The following is a 20,060-nucleotide window of genomic DNA, read 5'->3' as shown; positions in this document are numbered from 1 at the left end:
GCACCATCTAAAAAGCTTGAAAATACAAGATAATACACAAAATAGACAGTGGATTATGGCGCTACGAAACATAGATACTTACATTTCCATGTATCTCTGTGTTCAGAAGTTTTCTTTTCCTTCTGTTTCTTCTTTCAATAATTCTCCATGTATATAAAAAATAAGCATAGAAAAATAATGATAGTGTAGTATGTTTTGATACTAGATATACACTCTCAAAATATGGTCGCAGTAATGTGGATAATGCTCTCCACCCCTCACATGCAGGAGGACATTCTTCACACAATAGCAGGTAGTTACTCGTTCATAAAGTGTTTAACACCGACACATAGGCATGCACTGTAGAAATATGTCGTACCCAACTCACACTAAAGGTACAGGGTGTCCATATATAAAGGTATCTTTTACATATAAATATGCATACATGCTACCTTCATCGGGTGAATGTAAGGCAAAGCGTACCCTTACTCACAAGGGATAAGGTGTAGACAATCTCATAAAGGTATCTTTGTGGGACAGCTTGTCACTATTCCCTCGGGATGCTCCCACAGCAGATAGACGTGGACACTGAAAAATATCCAGTAAAAAACAAATTTATTCAAACAAAAGACATGAATTGATAGATAAGGTCCCAGGAAGCGTCTATGAGAAAAACAACCACAGGTGGAGTGGAGGCCGGTCGTTGATACAGGAACGACCGGCCGTGTGGACAATAGGTAGGAGAGACACAGAAAGCACATAAGGCTGGGGGGACATGACGCTGTGGAGAAACACAAAGGGGGACATAAGACTATGGAGAGACATGGGAGGCATGAGGCGGTGGAGAGATACAGGTGGGCAAGAGGCTGGAGAGACACAAGGGGCTCTTGTTCTATAGATTTTAAGTTACAAAGAATAGCAATGGGTATTGACAATTATGAATACTAAGCAATAACAAATAACACACTCACTGTTTCTCACACTTTCACACTGAAGGGGGCAATGGTAATGAACATTCATTTGTCAAAACCAACCATTTTCAGCAATTTTTACCTGGTTTTGCCTTTAATATCATTGCCGTTTTAAATCTTGTTGCCAGAACCGCCGACAAGATAAATCAATATACCCCTCAGTGTCTCGAGCACTCTCTCTCACTGATAAATAAATATACAATTTCATATATTATATTGTTACCTGAGGGCCTGATTCATTAATCAAATCGCTTTACTGGCTTATATATGCCCTCCTGTAACTTCTTTATTACTTTATCTGAATATATGAAGACATACTGTAGCAGACAATCACAGGTAAAATAGTAAACATTACAGTAAAATAGAAAGATAAAGTACTAGTATATGTAAATATTGCATGTAAATATTGCATGAGGCATAGACTAGCTAATTTATTAAAATCATCTAAAGGTGGGCGATCCCTTTTAAAGAGGGGGCACCTTTTTGATGCTTCAGTAGCACACAGAAATATACGAATATTCAGTTGTCAGTATATTAAGTACACCTGTATATCTGCTCGTTAATGCAAATATCTAGTCAGCCAATTATGTGCCAGCAATTGAATGCATAAAAGCATGCTGCCATGGTCAAGGGTGTCTGACCAAAGCAACAGAATAGGGTAAGTAATGTGATCTAAGTGACTTTGACCATGGAATGATTGTTGGAGCCAAATGGGGTAGTTTGAATATCTCAGAAACTGTTGATCTCTTGTGACATTAATGTACAACAGTCTCTAGAGTTTAAAAGGAATGTCAAAAAGACATATATTATAAAGATAATTATTATTTTACACAATGTTTACAATATGTTATTTTATATAGCGCAGGGGAGCTTACAATCGATGTTCCCTATGACACGGACACATACACACCAGAGTTCATTTTTTTGTCAAAAGCCAATTAACCAGTTTGGGAGGAAACTGGAATAATCTGAGGAAAACCATGGAAACACCGAAAGAGCAAACAAACTCCACACAGATGGGCCATGATCGGGAATTGAACTTATGCCTTCAGTGCTGTGAGGTAGTAATGCTAACAACTAATGAGAAAGCTCAATGGAAAATGGCCAAGCAGACAGAAAGGTGACAGTAACTGAAATAATCATCTAATAATCAATAGTGGAATGGAAGCTGGTAGAACCCAGAGGGAGTAGTATTAGGTGGAGATAGGATAAGCTAGCAAGTTCTCTCTCTCTCTCTCTCTCTCTCTCTCTCTCTCTCTCTCTCTCTCTCTCTCTCTCTCTCTCTCTCTCTCTCTCTCTCTCTCTCTATATATATATATATCATTAATTATGCTTTTGTAATGTAAAGTAAAAAAAAAACAACACTATTGTCCACAAAACTTACTGAATATGATGAGCTACAGTACAGTATTCAAATCATGCTTAACATTTTGTTCTTTTTCCCCTAATAAATGGTATGTTTCCTTGACAACAGCATACAGTATTTAGCATGATCATTATGTGCACTATTTTGACCAACTGCGTATTCATGACTTTTAGTAATCCCCCAGACTGGTCTAAACAAGTGGAGTAAGTACAGTCATTTTATTCACTTATTAATATATAAGATATTCTGCATGTAAGTTGTTATGTAAACAAAGGCAGCGTCCGTTTGAGTAAGTAAATGTGTCATCACGCCACGCCAGCTTGGAGTGGAACTATCATCATTTTGGCAAAAGGCTGCAGCACTTCCAGTGTCAGTGGGGCCTATTAGTGCAGTTGGAAGATGAGCGCCCACTGATGACCACGGTCATCCGCCAGCCATGCTTACCCGCATTCTTGATAGCGATATAGTAGATTTCAGAAAGTTATTACGGGACACACACTCTGCAATGTTGGGCCAATGTACTATTATTGCTGCAGATATTACAGCAGATCTGATCAGCTAAAGTCTAGTGTAAAGAGGACCTATCACCATGCATTTACTTTTTATGACTTTTTGTAATACTAATTTTCCTTCTGCTAATTCTTATTTATTTTTTTCTTTAAACTGTGTTTCAATCCATAATTTCCTTATACAGTTGCATTTACACAATGGTGTTAGACAGCTATCTGATATACAGTAGTTACTTAACCTGCCTTCATGTACTGTACGTTATACCAGATACCAGGGTGAGAGCCCCCATGTGGCTGTCATTGGCCACTGAATTTCTTCAGTATAATTCGGGTTCTCATGTTTACAAGGGGTTCAGCTGTTTTGGCCACTTCTCTTAATAATATATAGATTACTTTATTTAGCCCACGAGCTGCTGAATGAAGGGAACTTAATCTGCATGTAATAACAAGTATTTTTTTTTAAAAAAGCAAATTTTTATAAAAAAGCAGCAGTAGGTGTCCTCACTCAGGTCTGCAGCTTTGTCTTACAGTCCTCATGGTGACAGATCCTCTTTAAGGGGGAGATTTAATAAAGCTTGGAGAGAGATAAAATTGGAGATAAATAGCAATCAGCTCCTGTCACTTTATAGTCTGTGAAAAATGACAGTTAGGAGCTGATTGGTTGGTGCTATTTATCTCCAATTTTATCTCTCTCCAAGCTTTATTAAATCTCCTCCTAAGGCTTTGAATAAAGACTATCCCAGTGCCCTTCCGTTGTATTGTTTTTAAAATAAGTAATATTACAATGTAGTATTGAAATATGATGACCTGTTTCAGTAAAGTGCTCTACCTAGAAGAAGGGATTCCCTGCACACAGTGGGCCTGCTTCAGAGGTGGACGCAGAAGCGCACGCAGCAGCGTCTGCTGGTGGCCGCCCGTCTGCGACTTGCACATGCTGATCTGCTGATCAAAGTCCTTCCCTTGTTATCATCTGTGCGTCTGAATGTGCAAGGACTGAGGCACACACTGTCAGCGTCTGCGCGCAGTTATACCGATTGCTGCGTCCTTAGACACCACCATCGGTCGCACCACCGAAACTTGCACCAGCCCTATGGCAGGTGCAGTTCCTCCATCTGACTGTGGGCCTGATTCAGCTTGGATCGCAGTTGCTAATACGCACGCAAACGACCGATTGTTGCGTTCTGCGCAAGCGAAGGCATCGCAGTGCGCGTACGCGAACCAGCCACTGCGATCGCAGCTGCTACGCAGTTATTGATAAGTAGTGCCGTTTGTGGGTGGTGAAGGGGGGTGGTCGGCAGTGGATTGGCATGCTATCGCAGTTGAACTGTGTGCATACGCAGTATTGCGATCCATAGTGAATCAGGCCTTATGACCTCTAATGTACGCAGCCGCTTTCAGTGACATGCCTGCAACACTCCCATAACATGCCCATTAAATGGACCATTTTTGCGTGCACCACCTCCCAGTCACCGCACAGGAACGTCCATCCATCGCTATTCCACAAGTTTTCTGATACCGTTAGTCTCTATCACAAAAGCGCCTTTGTGCATGCACTCTATTTGGGCAATGCAATGTGAATGTGATGTGAATAGCGCCAGGAAAGAGTTCCTGGAGCTATTTAGTTGTTTCCCCCGTGCCCGGCACTTAGTCGGCAGATGCCGGTTAGCCCCCCCTTAAGCTGGGTGTTTAGGCGCGCTAACCGGCATTTTAGTGCCGCGATGTTGTTAGCACCACGCTAAGCTGAAAAACAGCATTGCGGCCGGCACTTTAGTCGGATTTCTGCTCGCACCCTCAGGGTGGAGGAAACAAATCTTTAGCCGGACTAATAGCATGGTAAATTGAAAAGCTCTGGGGTCTTCGTGCTGAATTGAATCGCCCCCTATGTAATGTATGCACCAAGTTTTTAGGGACTTTTTGCATGCGTAGTTGCAAAAAATCAGTAAACGATGTGAACATCGGTATAATGCGCTGCCATGAATCTGGCCCAGTGTCTCTCTCCTTGTACAAATGACCTCCAAGCAGAGGGGTGTTATGCAGAAAGGGAACCCTTTCCATAATTATTGCCCTCTATAATAATGTAATATGTGTTTTGCCTGGGTGATGTTTCATGTTTATGGTTTGCTTTTCACAGGTATACCTTTACTGGAATTTATACATTCGAATCACTTGTGAAAATCATTGCAAGAGGTTTTTGTATAGACGGTTTTACATTTTTGCGTGATCCATGGAATTGGTTAGATTTCAGCGTTATTATGATGGCGTAAGTTTCTTCATTTTTATTATGATGTCAAGCTTGTTCTTGTTATATAAATGTGACACTAGAAAATGAACAAATGTGATAAATGCAGAAAATAATGAAGTACAGCGTTCTATTGTTTAATATTCCTACATATGTAAATGAGCAAGACAGTGAGAGTCATGTGCATGTAAAAAGTGTCCCCTCAGCGCACACGTTATTTCATGACATCATGCAGTCTTATGGAGTTTTTTTGTTTTCATTTTTATGTGGCCCGTAGTTGCCAATAATCTGGGGTCATCCTACAGTTTTGATGGGACATCTTTTTTTTATTATCCCTGTGCATTTTTTTTCAGTAAAGTACCTTTTACTGTAATAGCATACAACTACCATACTTCCCAACCTTCCTGATTTAGGGACTTTCTCAATTTTCAGGGGGTTGGGAGGAATTCCACCACATGCAACGGGGGCAGGTACCTCCCCGGTATGTGGCATTAAAAAAAAAAAGTTTTTCAGGTAAAATTTCCCAACAAGGTGGTGCCACAGCGACTATAATGTCACGCAAGGAGCACACCGCAGACACACACACATCCCTGGAGGTATGAAATACACATGTAACAAAAACATTCAGACACTGAAGTGATAAGGACAGTCCTCACGACCCCTCTTTCTCATGATGAACACTGTAAATCTAGAACGTGATAAGCAGCATTTTATGAGAAAATTTAGAAAAAATTAGAAATGAATGAATGTTGCCCCAAAAGTGGAAAACAGGACTCTAAAGTGACATTTTTATTGTTTTTAACATTCACATTTTCCAGGCTAACCTGGAATCTTGCAAACATAAGAGCAGAGTAATAACACTGGGCCATTTCCCGAAAGGAAAATGCGTGAGGTCCATAAATAATATTTGCACACAATGAAATGCATTGCACTTATACTTTGCATACTCCTAAATGACCTATAGACTGAGTGTAATTATGTATAATAATTCTAAATATAAATATAGCCATTTTGGCAAATTCCTGTTTTGTATATTGTATCAGGTCATTATTTTCTAATTGTAGTTTCTGTAAAAAAAGATTAAATAGCCATTATCATCACTACTACAGCATTTGTGTTAAAGGAACACTGTGATCTGTGGTAGTCGGTAGATCACTGACCACATTTTCAGTGGTTGACAACAGTTTAGTGCAAATGTAATTATTTAGTAAAAGCATCATTTTTAATAATAGTAATATTTTTCTTAAAGAGCAGATCATACATTCTAGATGTTTTAAGCTGTTTTAGCTTGAAGCCAGTATGTAACACACTAGTATATTATAGATTTCACTTTTTTTTCACAGAATCTTTGCAGGTAGATACAGTATACTGTAGATTCCTCTTCGAATTTAGGACAACATATCTCACTAATCTACTCATCAGTTCTTCACAAACAGTTTGTGATGTGAGACACAAGTGTTTGCAGACACCCTACTCGGTGATTTATTGGTGTTGAGCAATTTGACTTAAGGACCTATTTATCAATATTATTTTTGCAAAAAAAATTTGAAAAAGGGTATTTTCACACCTTTTTCACATTATTTTAGTATCACATAAATTTATTAAAGGACAATTAGAATAGTTTTCATAAAAAACTACTCTATGACCATTAATTCGCATATTTTTAGTATGCAGATTGCACTTCCCATACTTGTAATGGGAAATGTGATCTGCCTGAGATTTACTAAAAATACTAAATACTAAAAATTGTAAAAAAATAAGTGGGAAATCCCTGTGATAATAACGCGATCTTCACATAGAACAGCTGACCGAGGTCACAGTGCAGGGGCCCGGAGACCAGCTGACCAGAGTCCCAGAGAGATCTGGGGAGTGTAGTCGCGGTATTGCATGCACGGACATATACTCACTGTATTTTTTGCAGAAAATACAGTGAAAAGTGTGTGCAGTGGATTAGCAGGGATAGAGCTTTATCGCAAGCTCTGTACCTGCATGCGATTTTCATACATCCATGTGGGGATGTAGTTAGCAGACTGGCGGACAGCATGCTGCCGATCTGACTCTCGATGATGGAAGCCTGACATGGGACTTAAGATAGGCGTCGAAATACCAATGCCTATCATAATCCTGATGCTGGAATACAGACATGCTCCAGAACGAGGTAGGCCGGGGGCGTGTTACCAGTTAGCCACGGGGGGGGGGGGGAGTGTTAGATTTAGGCAGCATAGCAGGGTTAACCGGTATTACATAGCCATTCCATCCTTGTGATGTATTCAAATATCGCATTGCGATATTGGGCTAATTTAACACAGCCAATACGCATCTGAGATGCGGATTATGGTAAATATGCCCCTTAGGGCCGTATCCAATTAGACGTGAAATAGTTAAGTTTTCACATGTGCAAACTGTTCGCACCCTTTGCCCGAATGTGTCACCTTTTATCACTATTGCATATGCAGGTTTTTGGGCAATTCTATTGCAAAAGACGCGATGCAGCATTCGCCACCAAAAAATGCGATGTAAAGTGCGATTAAAAATGGAGAAATGAGCCTGTACCCCCCCAAAAAATTAAACCAACATTGGGCAATAGTTTAGAAGTGTATTATTGGGCAAAATCACAGGGTTTGGCGTTTTAAAATTGTGTCAAATGGCGGTTATATGCATTTTTCTTTAACAGTGGGAAAATGATGGAAAGCTTTTTTTTTGGCCAAAATAAATGCTGCAGTTAAATTAGGGGTACATAAAAATGGGTGCAAGTATGTTTTTTGTGTAATTTTAGGGTGCTTTTAAATTAAGTTAAGAAATACACCTGCTGCAGCCACCTGCAATCCCAAAAACACATGTCCCATCCATACAGCCCCCTAAATAACCTGCCACACTACTTAAAACCCATTTTCCAACACTTCTTAATTTTTTACCCCAAAAATGACATGTCATTATTAGGGGGAAATAAGTTAATGAAAAAATATATTTTTGCCTAATTAGTCATTAGAGGGGTTTTCCAAGGGGTTCTGAACCAACGCCCCACATTTTTAGCCCAAATTAGGGGGTTTTCACTTGCTTTTAGCTGCGCAAATTCGCATATGCGAAAAGGATAGCATGATACACATTTTTGGTGAAAAGTTCGCACAAGTGTAAACTTTTCGCCCAACCGCAGCTAATTGGATACGGTCCTTAGGAGTATATTTAAGTGCGGGTTTTTAGAAGTGGAGTTGTTGCCCATAGCAACCAATCAGATTCTAGCTATTATCTTCTAAGTGCTAGAGAAATAATTAGAATCTGATTGGTTGCTTTAGGCATTAACTCCACACCTAAATACCCGCCCATTAGTAAATATACCCCTTACTGAGGACTACAGAAAAGAGTCTCCTGGGTACTTACCACTATCTCAACTTAACAGTTGCTACATATGTTCAATCGATCATATTAAGGTAAACTTAGAGCCCCATGGGATAGCGGTAACCTTTCTGCTCTCCAGCAGTATGGGGAAAAACATTCCTAAGTTGATTGGTTTCTGCAGATAGAGCTACTATTAAAGTTAAAAGAAAATCTGGTACATTGTTTGCCATATTCATAGTTAGAAACAATAATAACTGCAAAATGTGTCTGAAAAATGATAATTTTTGCCAATTGCTTAGAGTTGGGCGCATACGCAAGTTAGCAAATGCGGTTCCCTCCCCTTGCATGTACCATGATCAGATGTGCCAGGAATATGACAGAAGGTGTGGCTTAGGGGTGCTAGGCTGAAATCGCAGTTCACACATCACAGTAATTGGCAATAAAGTGCAGTTCATAAGTACGCAAGTGCCTTGGAGTATGTGAAATGCTAATGAAACAAGACGCAAATATTTGTATATACTCTCTGAAGTACCCGGCGTTGCCCGGTTTAAATCTTCAAGTTATTAAGTTTTATTATGTACTGTCATCCAAATCCATTCAGTGGAAGGCCTAGAACAGGCTCCCTGGGTCAAGGTTCTGCCTCGGCACACTTCACTGTGAGGTCCAACTCAGACCCCAATCACTCCATTAGGCATCCCAGACCATTTGCCACCCCTCTGTGAAGTTTTCATTGAATCCATTAAGTGGAAGGCCCAAAATAGGCTCCCTGGGTCAAAGTTCTGCCCAGCATCCCCGGGTCAAAGTTCTGCCCAGCATATACCAGCAGGACGTCTAACCGGGACCTCAACCTCCTATTATGTCTTCTGGGATCCAATGTTACCACTCTGTGAAGTTTTTATCCAAATCCATTCAGTGGAAGGCTCATAACAGGCTCTCTGGGTCAAAGTTCTGGCCAGCATACACAAACGGGAGGTCCGACCGGGACCCTAACCCCCTAAAACCTGTCCAGGATCCAACTGGACCACCTCGCATTGGTTTTAACCCAATCGGTGCAGGAGTGTCCGAATGCATAACCAGACAAACAAACAAAAAACAAACTAACAAACAGACCAATTCATTTTCTAGATAAGATTTTTTTCTATGACAACATTCACAAATATAAGGGCAGCCTTCCCACACACAATATGAAGCATACTTTATTTGATACAGTTGTTGCAGTTTCACTGTGGTTCCTTTATTAAGTGTGTGATAGTCATGTTCGGCCAATCAAATGCAGCCTGCAGCTGTCATCATCATCATCAGTTTGCAACTTGAACCATTACAATTAACTGTACTTTGGCTGTGCTTACACTTGCCCTGGCTACGTCTACATGCCCCCTGCAACCTCCGGAACTGCATCCTTAAGAGTCCAACTTAAGTGTGAAATTAGCTGCAAATGTGCTTACGCACTTAATAAAAATAGTGCAAGTTGCTGCTCGAAAAAAAATGCAACTTGCGTTTATGTCCAACTGTATATGCATAAAATATTCTGTCCTTTTTTTTTTAAAGGCATTATTAGACAGAATTTAATATTTTCTATTGCAGTTATACAGGTCAATTCATCAAAGTTTGAGCATATGCATTGTAACTCCAATTCTGATTCAGTTGATTTTCTTTTTAATAAAGCTAATAAAAATGTGTTCACAAATCAGAAGTGCTTCATTTAAAATGTACCAATCACCCGTATACAGTGGTAGTGACGGGGGATGCACCAGTTTTTGGGCTGATCCAGTATTCCTATGAATGCAGCCTCTCCATTCTCTAATGTAGTGCCTGCAGACTCAGCAAGTGACATTTAACTACTGATTGCAGAAACTAACAGGGAACAATAGCTAGCACACAGTGAGACAGCAAATGTGAATATCACAAATATAATGTTCTGATAAGGTATGGAGACATTTACATGTATATATAAATAACAATATAAATATACTAGCTCTTTTCTATAAGGTGGCTTGCATTTTAAATATAGCAGTCCTTTAATGAGCCCCTGGGAGCAAAGTGGGTATTGTTGATCTTCTCTAAAACCATCTACAACATTACAAGTAACTCTGATTTGATTCTGCAGGTATATAACAGAGTTTGTAAACCTAGGCAATGTTTCAGCTCTACGCACTTTCAGAGTTCTGAGAGCTTTGAAAACTATATCTGTAATACCAGGTAAGGTGGACTGCAGTTGATGTTAGGTGTTGGTTAGGGCCTGTGACGTACTTCCTGTGTAGCTGTTTTGTGTTTTGTCATTGTGTTTGTGTGTGACCTCCCTTATTGCAGATATGTGACAGAGTTTGTGGACCTTGGGAATGTCTCAGCGCTGAGAACATTCAGAGTTCTCCGAGCTTTGAAAACTATCTCTGTCATTCCAGGTGAGAAACAATTTAAACACTAAGGCTGATCTTTCACAGACGTTATTCAGTTTCTTTTCAAAAATGGTACAAATACATTTTTGACAGGCTTTGCAGTCTGCCCTCCTCTTGATAACAGGAAGTTGAATGGCAAATGCATGTCACACTGCCCCCTTGGATAACTGGATGGTTGTTTATGAGCAGAGTCTTTCAGCGCAACAAAAACATTTTTTGCCCAGACCTGAGACTGTCTTTGTGATCACTTTTTTAGATAATATTATGCAGTATATAGGGTGAATTGTGCATAATAAATAAAAATTTGCATGACAATATAAAAATATTTTGGGTATTGGAGTTACTTTAAGTGAGTTATAAGAAAGTGGAGATGGGATAACTTTAAGACAACTTTTCTTAGGGGACAGATGCTTTTGTGGCATTCAGTCATATTTGCATCCTAGGGGAATAAAACATCTGAAATTAGTAATAATTATAGACTGCTGTTTTCCCCTTGGCGGATTTAGAGCCAGATTCAGAGATGGACGGATTGGAAGAGCCGCACACAAGTGGCTGTGCAAAACCATCCATCTCAGATACAAATGCAGAAGGAAGTATCAGACACCTCCTTGCTACATTTGCTACCCCAGCACTGTGTCCGACGCCACAGGCTGGGATCACCATCACAACCAATGGCCGCTGTGGTTGCTCCTTTCGTCAGGCTGCAGGAGCTGAAGCTTTCCGCAGCCTGACCGGGTGCTGGTCACTTAAGAGGCCAGGAATCTGCGTCTGCCATCGCAGACCCTGGCCTCATCTCTCCCAGAAAACTGTCAACAAGCCCCCGTTTCTGCTCCACCCCCCCATGTCAATCATGCTACGGCTTGGGGGGTCTGTGAGCGAGTTTGTAGGACCCTTGACCATCAGAGATGTGCGTTCATTGTCAGATGAACATACATCTCTGAATCAGGCCCTTAATTAAGAGCTTAATGATGGACTCTAAAGAAGGTTTTTTTAAATAAAAAAAATACAAAAATAAAACAGAAAAATTAAAAAGAAGGGTAAATACTTATAACACAACTACACAAGTTTCTGTGCACCTCTGCTCTGGAACTCAGGTGTATGTGATGGCATCATCCTGTGTGCAGGAACACAGTAGTTTGCAGGGCACGAGGACAAATGGGATTTTTTTTTGTTGCTTTGTAGCACTCTGTCAAAAATGACCTCCAATGACTTTCACGTAATTTGGAAAATTGTTTTCTTCAACCCGAGTTGCTGTTTTTAGCAACGCCTTTCAAGATATCCACATGTCCCTGTGCCCAAATGTCACCATGCATATGTTTCACATGCTAATTCAACCTCTGAAACACCAAGACTGCCAAGCCTAATGTTAAGAAGATACACATTTGTTGCATGGCTCAGAAAATCATTGGCTTTTTTATACAGGTAAAATCAGATTTACATGGCAGAAAATTAATAGTATCAAACAATGGCTTCAATACCCCAGATGGCGTACAACTTTATTGCACTGCTTATAGTGATCTTGCATTATTTCCAGCACACCAGCTACAGTCAGCGCTGCTTGTTTTCTAATGTCCAGTAATCCTATATAATATGAAGGTATTGCATGACTATTTACACATCATCAGAGATCGGCATGCAGTTTGCTATAGACATAAGTTCACAGTGTATAGTTCAGCAATAACCTTTGATTGAGTCAGTGGGTCACGGCTTTTTGGGCTGTTTTAGTTGTGTGCCATGTCATGGTCCCCCACAAAAAAGTGTTTTTAATAAAATGCCCAATTTATTGAAAAGTATCCTCAAATTACCATTTTTTATAGAGATGTTAAATTAAATGGAATTCATATTACATTGTATTTCATTAGAAAAGATTCCACATTTCTGTATCTTATAATAAACTCACTCCTGGTGATCTGCCCTGGGTAAGAAATAATCAAAATGTCAAAATTGAAAATAAAAAGATATGTAAATGAGAGCGATAAATATCTGTTTCTCTCGTACATAACAATATCAAGTATTGTATAAAAGTACAGCACACATTTGGTACCAGCCTACTATGAGGATCTAGATAGTGAAATATTAGGCTAAATTGATGGGTTTGAAATATTTTTGTTAATTGTTTTGTTTTGTTATTGGAATGTTGAATAGATAACCCCTTCCCCACCCCCCTGCTATTTTGTAGTGCACATATTATATCTATAATATATCTACAATTATTATAACTATATCTACAAGTATGTCACCTGCATGTTCATGGCGTTATTACTCCCCTTAACCCAGCAAATCTTCTCTGATCGAATGTAATACAGTGTGAAATATATGTAGGTATAGAACACTTTCAAGCCTAATATTCTCATATGAAATGTAAAAATGTAAAATGAAAAAAAAAAATAATAATAATTAAAAAAAAAATATATATATAAATATATATATATATATATATATATATATATATAAGTTGGAATATTTGTACTTGCCAATCTGATCCGTGGCAAGCTGTATGTGCTGGAAAAATATTATAGAAATTCAGATTAATGGTATATCCAAATGTTCCCATGCATGGCATAATCAACAGTTAACATTTATTTTACTTTCATAATTAGGTAAATTATTATTGTTTTGTAGTAAACATTGGTGTTTACAAACTTACGACATGAAAGCGCTCAGCCTTGGAGTTTAAATGATTTGCATGAAAATACTGAAATCCCAGCTTGACTCCCACTCATGGATGAGTATGCTTAGTTTGTGATGACTGCTAAGTTTGCATGTATTTAATTGCTGTGATTGCTTTACTGTTTTACATGTAACTGTGATTAAGTCCAATTTTAAAATTCTAACCATGAGCTAGTATTTCATTAAACGTAATTATTGGTGTATTTCGTAAACAAATACTATGATTTGCCGATAACATTCAGTCATTTGCTGTTATATAATATTGGGGATATACAGTATTTATAAAACTGAATCCTATACGATAAAGATACAGTAGGTTATGGATTAAATTTCTGGAAATGCCAACCATCCAAACCTGTGTAAGTCTCCTGAAGCTGCCACTTCTGTGTCTACGTTTCTATGGCATTTCCAGTGGCTGAGATTTATGAACATATTGACTGCAGATCAAAGTCAATAGAAGTCCCCTATTACATTATTTAGTGGGTTAAGTTATAAGGATTTCTTCATCACACATTTTTAACGTATCAGGAGATATTTATCAAACCAGCGCATGGGTAACTGCAAACCCATAGTAACTAATCAGTTGTTTTTAATGTCCATTTTAGAAAACAAAAGCAAAAGACTGATTGTTGTGGGGTAACCTCATCTCTTAATACAGCTACGGATGCACAATTTTTCAAAAACGTATCCCCAGTGGTATGCTCAGTGCTCGACTACAGGAGTTGGTATCCAACATCACTTAATTAAAGTGGATCTGTCACCTACTCACACACATATATAACAAAATAAATATATATATATATATATATTACAATACAAGATAACATAGGGTTAGACATTTTACATTAACAGTTTCTTAATAGAACTGTATAGTTTATTTTGCACTAACAGTAACTATGTATTGCAGGTGCACAGACAGAATTCATTCATAGCAGTTTTCATGATTCAGCTGATAGATTTCTGACCCTTACTTGAGCACATATGCACCAGGAATACTGTAAACTTACACAGTGTATAGCACATAGTAGGCTTTCTCTTGGGTCTGAGGGGTCTATTTACTAAGCAGTGTTAGGAGACAGAGTGAAAAGTGATAAGGAAGTGATAAGGTGCCAGCCAATCAGCTCCCAACAGTCATTTTTCAAACACAGCCTGTGAGATGACAGTTGGGAGCTGATTGGCTGGCACCTTATCACTTCCTTATCACTTTTCACTCTGTCTCCTAACACTGCTTAGTAAATAGACCCCTGAGTCTGTTATTTACCTACTGCACACTCTTGTGCTGTACTTACGATAACAAATTTCCCCCAAACCTTCCATTTTATAGAACAGATGCAATTGCCCTAGGCCTACCAGAAAAATGTATTTTATTAGGAAGGGAGCCTGGTTAAGCAAAGCTTTAAAATAGCTACATGCTGTCGTAAGACTTTCTCAGTTCAAAATAAATAAATCAATGTAAAGAAAAAAAAAAAAAAACACAACATTCAACAAATCCAAAATATTACATAGCTCCAAGATTAGTCCAAATGCTGAATTTGGAACCTGCCAAAGATGTAACCCTGGACCAATCTTTAAATGTTTGGTCTAAATATAATCCTGGCTAAAGTTCTAAAACTATCCAATATCTACAGAGCTTTGATCTTACTATCCATATTCTTAGGCAAGGAAGGACTCCCCTACAGTATTATTTGTAGCAGTGGAAATGTAAAAGTTTTTTCTTTTATGGATTTGTTGGGTAAAGCATGATACTCTGCAGGTGCAAATACCCTTTCATATTTTTAAAAAAAAATTATATTGGGGACCAAATCATGCGATATTTGGCCATTAATGTATAAAAGTAGCCCTGATATATGGAAAATCCTTGGCATGCCACCCAAACTTCACCTCTCTCATTTTGATGAGATATATAATGAATGTCACCAATGGGAATGCTGTTACAGTATACCCCATCAATGTGACGTTGTAATGTTAAGTTTAACTGCTCCCAGACTAGGTAAAACAGGAGATTGGTCATTATGAAGTAGTAATATATTAAATGTTTCATTTTATTTAAGTTAATTGACTGACTGCCTCTTTTGAAAGCTGCCAAGTATTTAGGGTTTACTTCTTTCACAAGGTGGAAAGAGCAATAAACCAGTGCACCCCAACAGATATCATCTTCTATAGGTCTACTTGCATTATTTTATTGAATAATCCCTTTGTCTAGTGTGCAGTGGGAATATGACATTTACTTATATCCATATTCACAGCCTGTCCCAGTTTATATGTTCTGCAAATGACCATATTTAATGTATATTACACAAACGTATTACACAATGTACAGTTTGTACAGAAATAACATAGCATATAGATGTTTATAAAATTTTAATTCTTTTTTATACTGTACTTAAACCTTTAAGGTGACAGATGCACTTTAAGACTTACTAAATAACATTTTACAAATAGCACAGGAACTGTTGACAAACGAATCAAAGAAGGCATTTTATTTAGTTTTCTTCAAAATAGTTTCTAAGCCTCAAAATTGTTTTATTGTTTATTTGTTTGCTGAAAATAATAAAATTTTGGACTTTTGCACATGTGTGTGATTTATATACTTCTCTTCTCCATTCTATGGGGCTTATGTACTAAGCCTTGGAGAGAGATAAAGTGGACGGAGATAAAGTACCAGCCAATCAGCTCCTGTCACTTTACAGGCTGTTTTTGAAAATTGACAGGAGCTGATTGGGTGGTGCTTTATCTTTGTCTACTTTATCACTCTCCAAGGCTTAGAGTAGTACATGGACCTCTCTTTATGGTAGGCGAATGGGAAGCGAGAGATCACATTTACTCACTGATCTCTATGGACAGATGCTAGTGAAGTGCACAAACAGGTTCTTTACAGGGATGACAGAAGAATAGAAGAATAGAGTATGCACTACTATCTGCTATATTATGAGGACCATGTGCATTGCTCCGGCCTGTTTTCATAAAGATCAGTCTGTTACCTGCATATAGACTAAGGTTATTCATTTATTACAGGAAACATTCTTTTCTTTCCTTTTCTTCCATTTCTGTTAAGGCCATTATTTCTCTATAGATTCATTGAATCAATTAGAAATAAAGCGATGCTTTGACTTTACATTAGCATGTTTTAACTTATGCGCATGTTTTGCTTATGCTGTGCGCACACTTAGCACCATCACTAATAGGATAGCTTTGGTACCATTGTCTACAGTATCTATATTCTGTCTTTGCAGCAATTTCTTCCACATGACCAGTACCGTATTGTATATTGCAGACAGCAATGGTAAAAAGCCTGTACAAAGTGGCACCAATCTTAGGAAAAGTTGAAGAAAACTTGGCAAACATGTTATACCCATATTATAATCTTTTTTGTCAATTAATAATTACATAATTTATCAGCTAATCTTGTTTCAGTTGCAATTTGCAGTTATTGTGCTGCAGTAGTCTTTTTTTGTCTTCAGCTGTAAACTTTTTCTTAGAAGATGTTAAGAAAAGACCAAGCATGGAATAGACTAAACTTTTGTTACATGAACTGAATGTAAAGGGGCCTATCCATTACGCGACCTGAAAAACTGAACGTCTAGCGTTCAGTCCTTCAGGTTGCTGGGTGCAGTGCCCGCACTGAACGGCGTTCACTGAACATCATTCAGTGCAGGAGACTGACCTCCATATCTGCTAACATGTGGAACCTGACGAGCGTCGTCAAGTTGACCAGCATGTTCGGCAGATAATCGGGGTCGACAAGGACCCAGCGTGCACGCGCATCGCTGGTCCTTGCCAGCTATCCATTACACGACTTTGAACGTTCAAAAAGTCGTGTAATGGATAGGCCCCTTAACTCATAAGTAAGACCAGAGCGTTAGGCAAAATTTGTATGGTTAATTAACCGGAGACTATTAGAAAGAGTGGAGGTAATTTACAAAGCAGGATATCGCGTTAGATGGTGCCATTTGTGGGGGGAGCGGAAGGTTGAGCAGCAGATGAAGTTATTGGGCATAGTTATGGTGTGTTCCTTGTAAATATGGTATAGGCGCACCCGTGAGTCTAGTTTCGTTTAGCTGCGCAAAAATTATATTTTAGTTTGTACCACAACATTTTTTGAGGGATGAAAAAGGCAATTTTTTAGGGGAGGCACAAAGTCTGAAAAAAAGTCTTAAGGGTCTATTTCTAAAGCTAAGAGAAATATCTTACAGTATCTCATATTCTTTCAATTAAATCATAGATAACACCAGTGCTAACCTATTTTGCATCGGTAATTGCCATCCCATATAATCAGCAAAAAGCAAATCTCAGGAAGGCATTAGTCATACTTAGTAATGGGGGACCAACAAAGCCATAGAGGCTTTGCTGAATCTTCTCTGGATCAAATCTTTATGTTAATGCTCGGCTTCTGGTCATGCATGCACATATTAACCAAATCCCTTAATTTGCCGGTGAGAGGGAAAAAACCTCTGCTTAGGAGCGAAGTTGTCGCTGCGGCTGCAATAGGGAGTTCTGTATTGCTGCGATAAGTGGTGATATAGAATGTTAGTTACCGCTGTAGCATGATAAATAGACCCTTTAATATTTGCCAGCTCAGAGTTGGTGCAGATTGGATCTTGTATACCTTTCAGTTGCAAATCAGAGGAGACGCACATAAACACATTCTAGATGTATTTTGCGCAATGTAAAGCAATGCTCCACACATATGGTCAGATGTAATAATGATGTCCCAAATGTCCCCTCATGAAATGAACATAATACGAATTTTATTACATGGAAAAATATTTATACTATAGTCATAGACAGTCCTATGTCTTTTAAACCTTACATTTGTAGGATTAAAACCTGTATTGATTTCATTCTGCAGGTCTGAAGACCATTGTGGGTGCCCTTATACAGTCTGTGAAGAAACTGTCGGATGTAATGATTTTGACAGTGTTTTGCCTCAGTGTCTTTGCTTTAATCGGTCTACAGCTTTTCATGGGTCATTTAAGGCGGAAGTGTGTTGTTTGGCCTATCAACATGGACGAACAGTATTTGGCCAATGGCAGCAAAGGTTTTGACTTTGCTGAATACATTAACAATGAAAGTATGTAGCATGGTGTATTTTTAAATTACATTTGTATTCATTTTTCTTGCATGCTGTATTGTTAAGCTTGTATTTGTTGCCTCTGCTGCATAAGATAGGAAGAAGCAATATGCAAACACTGTCCATCACTTGGCTGTCTGCTCCCAGCCCGGTAGGAAACTATTGGATGGGTCATTAAACTTGTGGTTCCATGCTTAATCCTTGCCACCCAGATACAGTACATTGTAGTGTGCTATAATATGCTATCAAATATAGCCCATTACATTGTATTAGGTTAGAATTGTGTTCTTTACACAAGTGTAAATACCTGTACTGTGTTAGAACACAGATTGTTCAATTATGGAATCGCAGGTCTGATATGTATAACAAAAAAAAAAAAATGAGAAGGATTATTGAGAGATAGGAAGATAAGTTTAATATGTCTGTAGAACTCTCTCAGTCTTCTGTTTAGAAGGGCTAAAGGCAGCAATGATGATGATACTGTATGGCAATATATAAATTAATTGCTGTGGAGATGCAGACTAGACTCATTAACCCAGCTGTATGTTTTTATGTGACTAGGACAAAGATGTAATACATCCAAAGCTTTTTCATTTTGACAGTTTTTGTAGCTAGTGGTTTGTTCTGAAATGTAGCAGTTATCAAAGGTGTCCAAAGTGACTCCCAGAACTGGTTGATTTCCATTACTGGTAATGGTCGTCATAGCTTCATTCTTGCCCCAATATTTATTTGCCAAATTAATTTCCAAGTTTAAAAGCTAAAAATCCCTGCAATTTAACTGAAAACAACCACCACACTATCAACAGAGTTAATAGCATATATTGGTTTTATTTGTTTTTAGTAATTGGGCACTTCTAAGGTCCATTTCTACAGTGCTAATGTCACTACTGATACAGTACACTGGACTTTGATCAGGAAGAAACTTCCACATGACTTAGATGCCGATGCTGTGTTCCTGTCCGCCTGTAGCTTCTCTTAGAAGTGGCGTTCAGCAGTTAGACAAGAGAAAGAGTACTACACAAGCAGACCAAACTAATTGCATTCATTTCAGTTTAAGTTGTTTATAGAACCTTGGATACCAAAAACCGACAGGTTAGTGTCATTTAGGATTAGGTTGCACAGATTGAAAGCTCTCTCCTACACTTCTTTTTTTTTTTTTTACAAACATGTCTTTATTGTTACATGTTAAGAAGACAAATACACAGAGAATAGTCAAGTGGCAAGTGAAATAAGAAATAATAAAATTAACAAATACATCAAATAATTTAGAAAGTCATAACAAAAATACAAACATTCTTGGACTATTAGTCAGCAAAATAACAAACATGAAAGATGTAAGGTATGTCATAAAGTGCAAATAAACTACATGACAAATATATACATTTACACTGCTGGACTGGGTCTGAGAGAATGGCAATGTAACTCTCCTAAATCTTAATTATTTTTTTTCTATGCAATCTGTTCATAGTGGTAATAAACAAAGTCGATAAGGCACAAATGTACATAGAATCCAAATACTGTAG

At 38.3% G+C, this 20,060-nt stretch overlaps 1 protein-coding gene across 1 annotated transcript in view; it reads left to right on the top strand.

Moving 5' to 3' along the window:
* The window catches only part of SCN8A (sodium voltage-gated channel alpha subunit 8), a 181,112-nt gene that overhangs the window by 43,599 nt on the left and 117,453 nt on the right, over positions 1 to 20,060 (top strand). Inside the window, exons 3-6 of the mRNA XM_088465943.1 lie at positions 2,430 to 2,519; positions 4,957 to 5,085; positions 10,508 to 10,599; positions 18,316 to 18,537. Coding sequence (XP_088322069.1) covers positions 2,430 to 2,519; positions 4,957 to 5,085; positions 10,508 to 10,599; positions 18,316 to 18,537 — 533 coding nt within the window. The remainder of the gene's footprint in view (positions 1 to 2,429; positions 2,520 to 4,956; positions 5,086 to 10,507; positions 10,600 to 18,315; positions 18,538 to 20,060) is intronic.

This window comes from Taudactylus pleione, unplaced genomic scaffold, assembly GCF_031769625.1.
Source record: "Taudactylus pleione unplaced genomic scaffold, aTauple2 ptg000065l, whole genome shotgun sequence".
Classification (NCBI taxonomy): Eukaryota; Metazoa; Chordata; class Amphibia; order Anura; family Myobatrachidae; genus Taudactylus; species Taudactylus pleione.
Note: the sequence above shows the minus strand (reverse complement) of the source record. Positions and strands in the feature narration are given on the sequence as shown.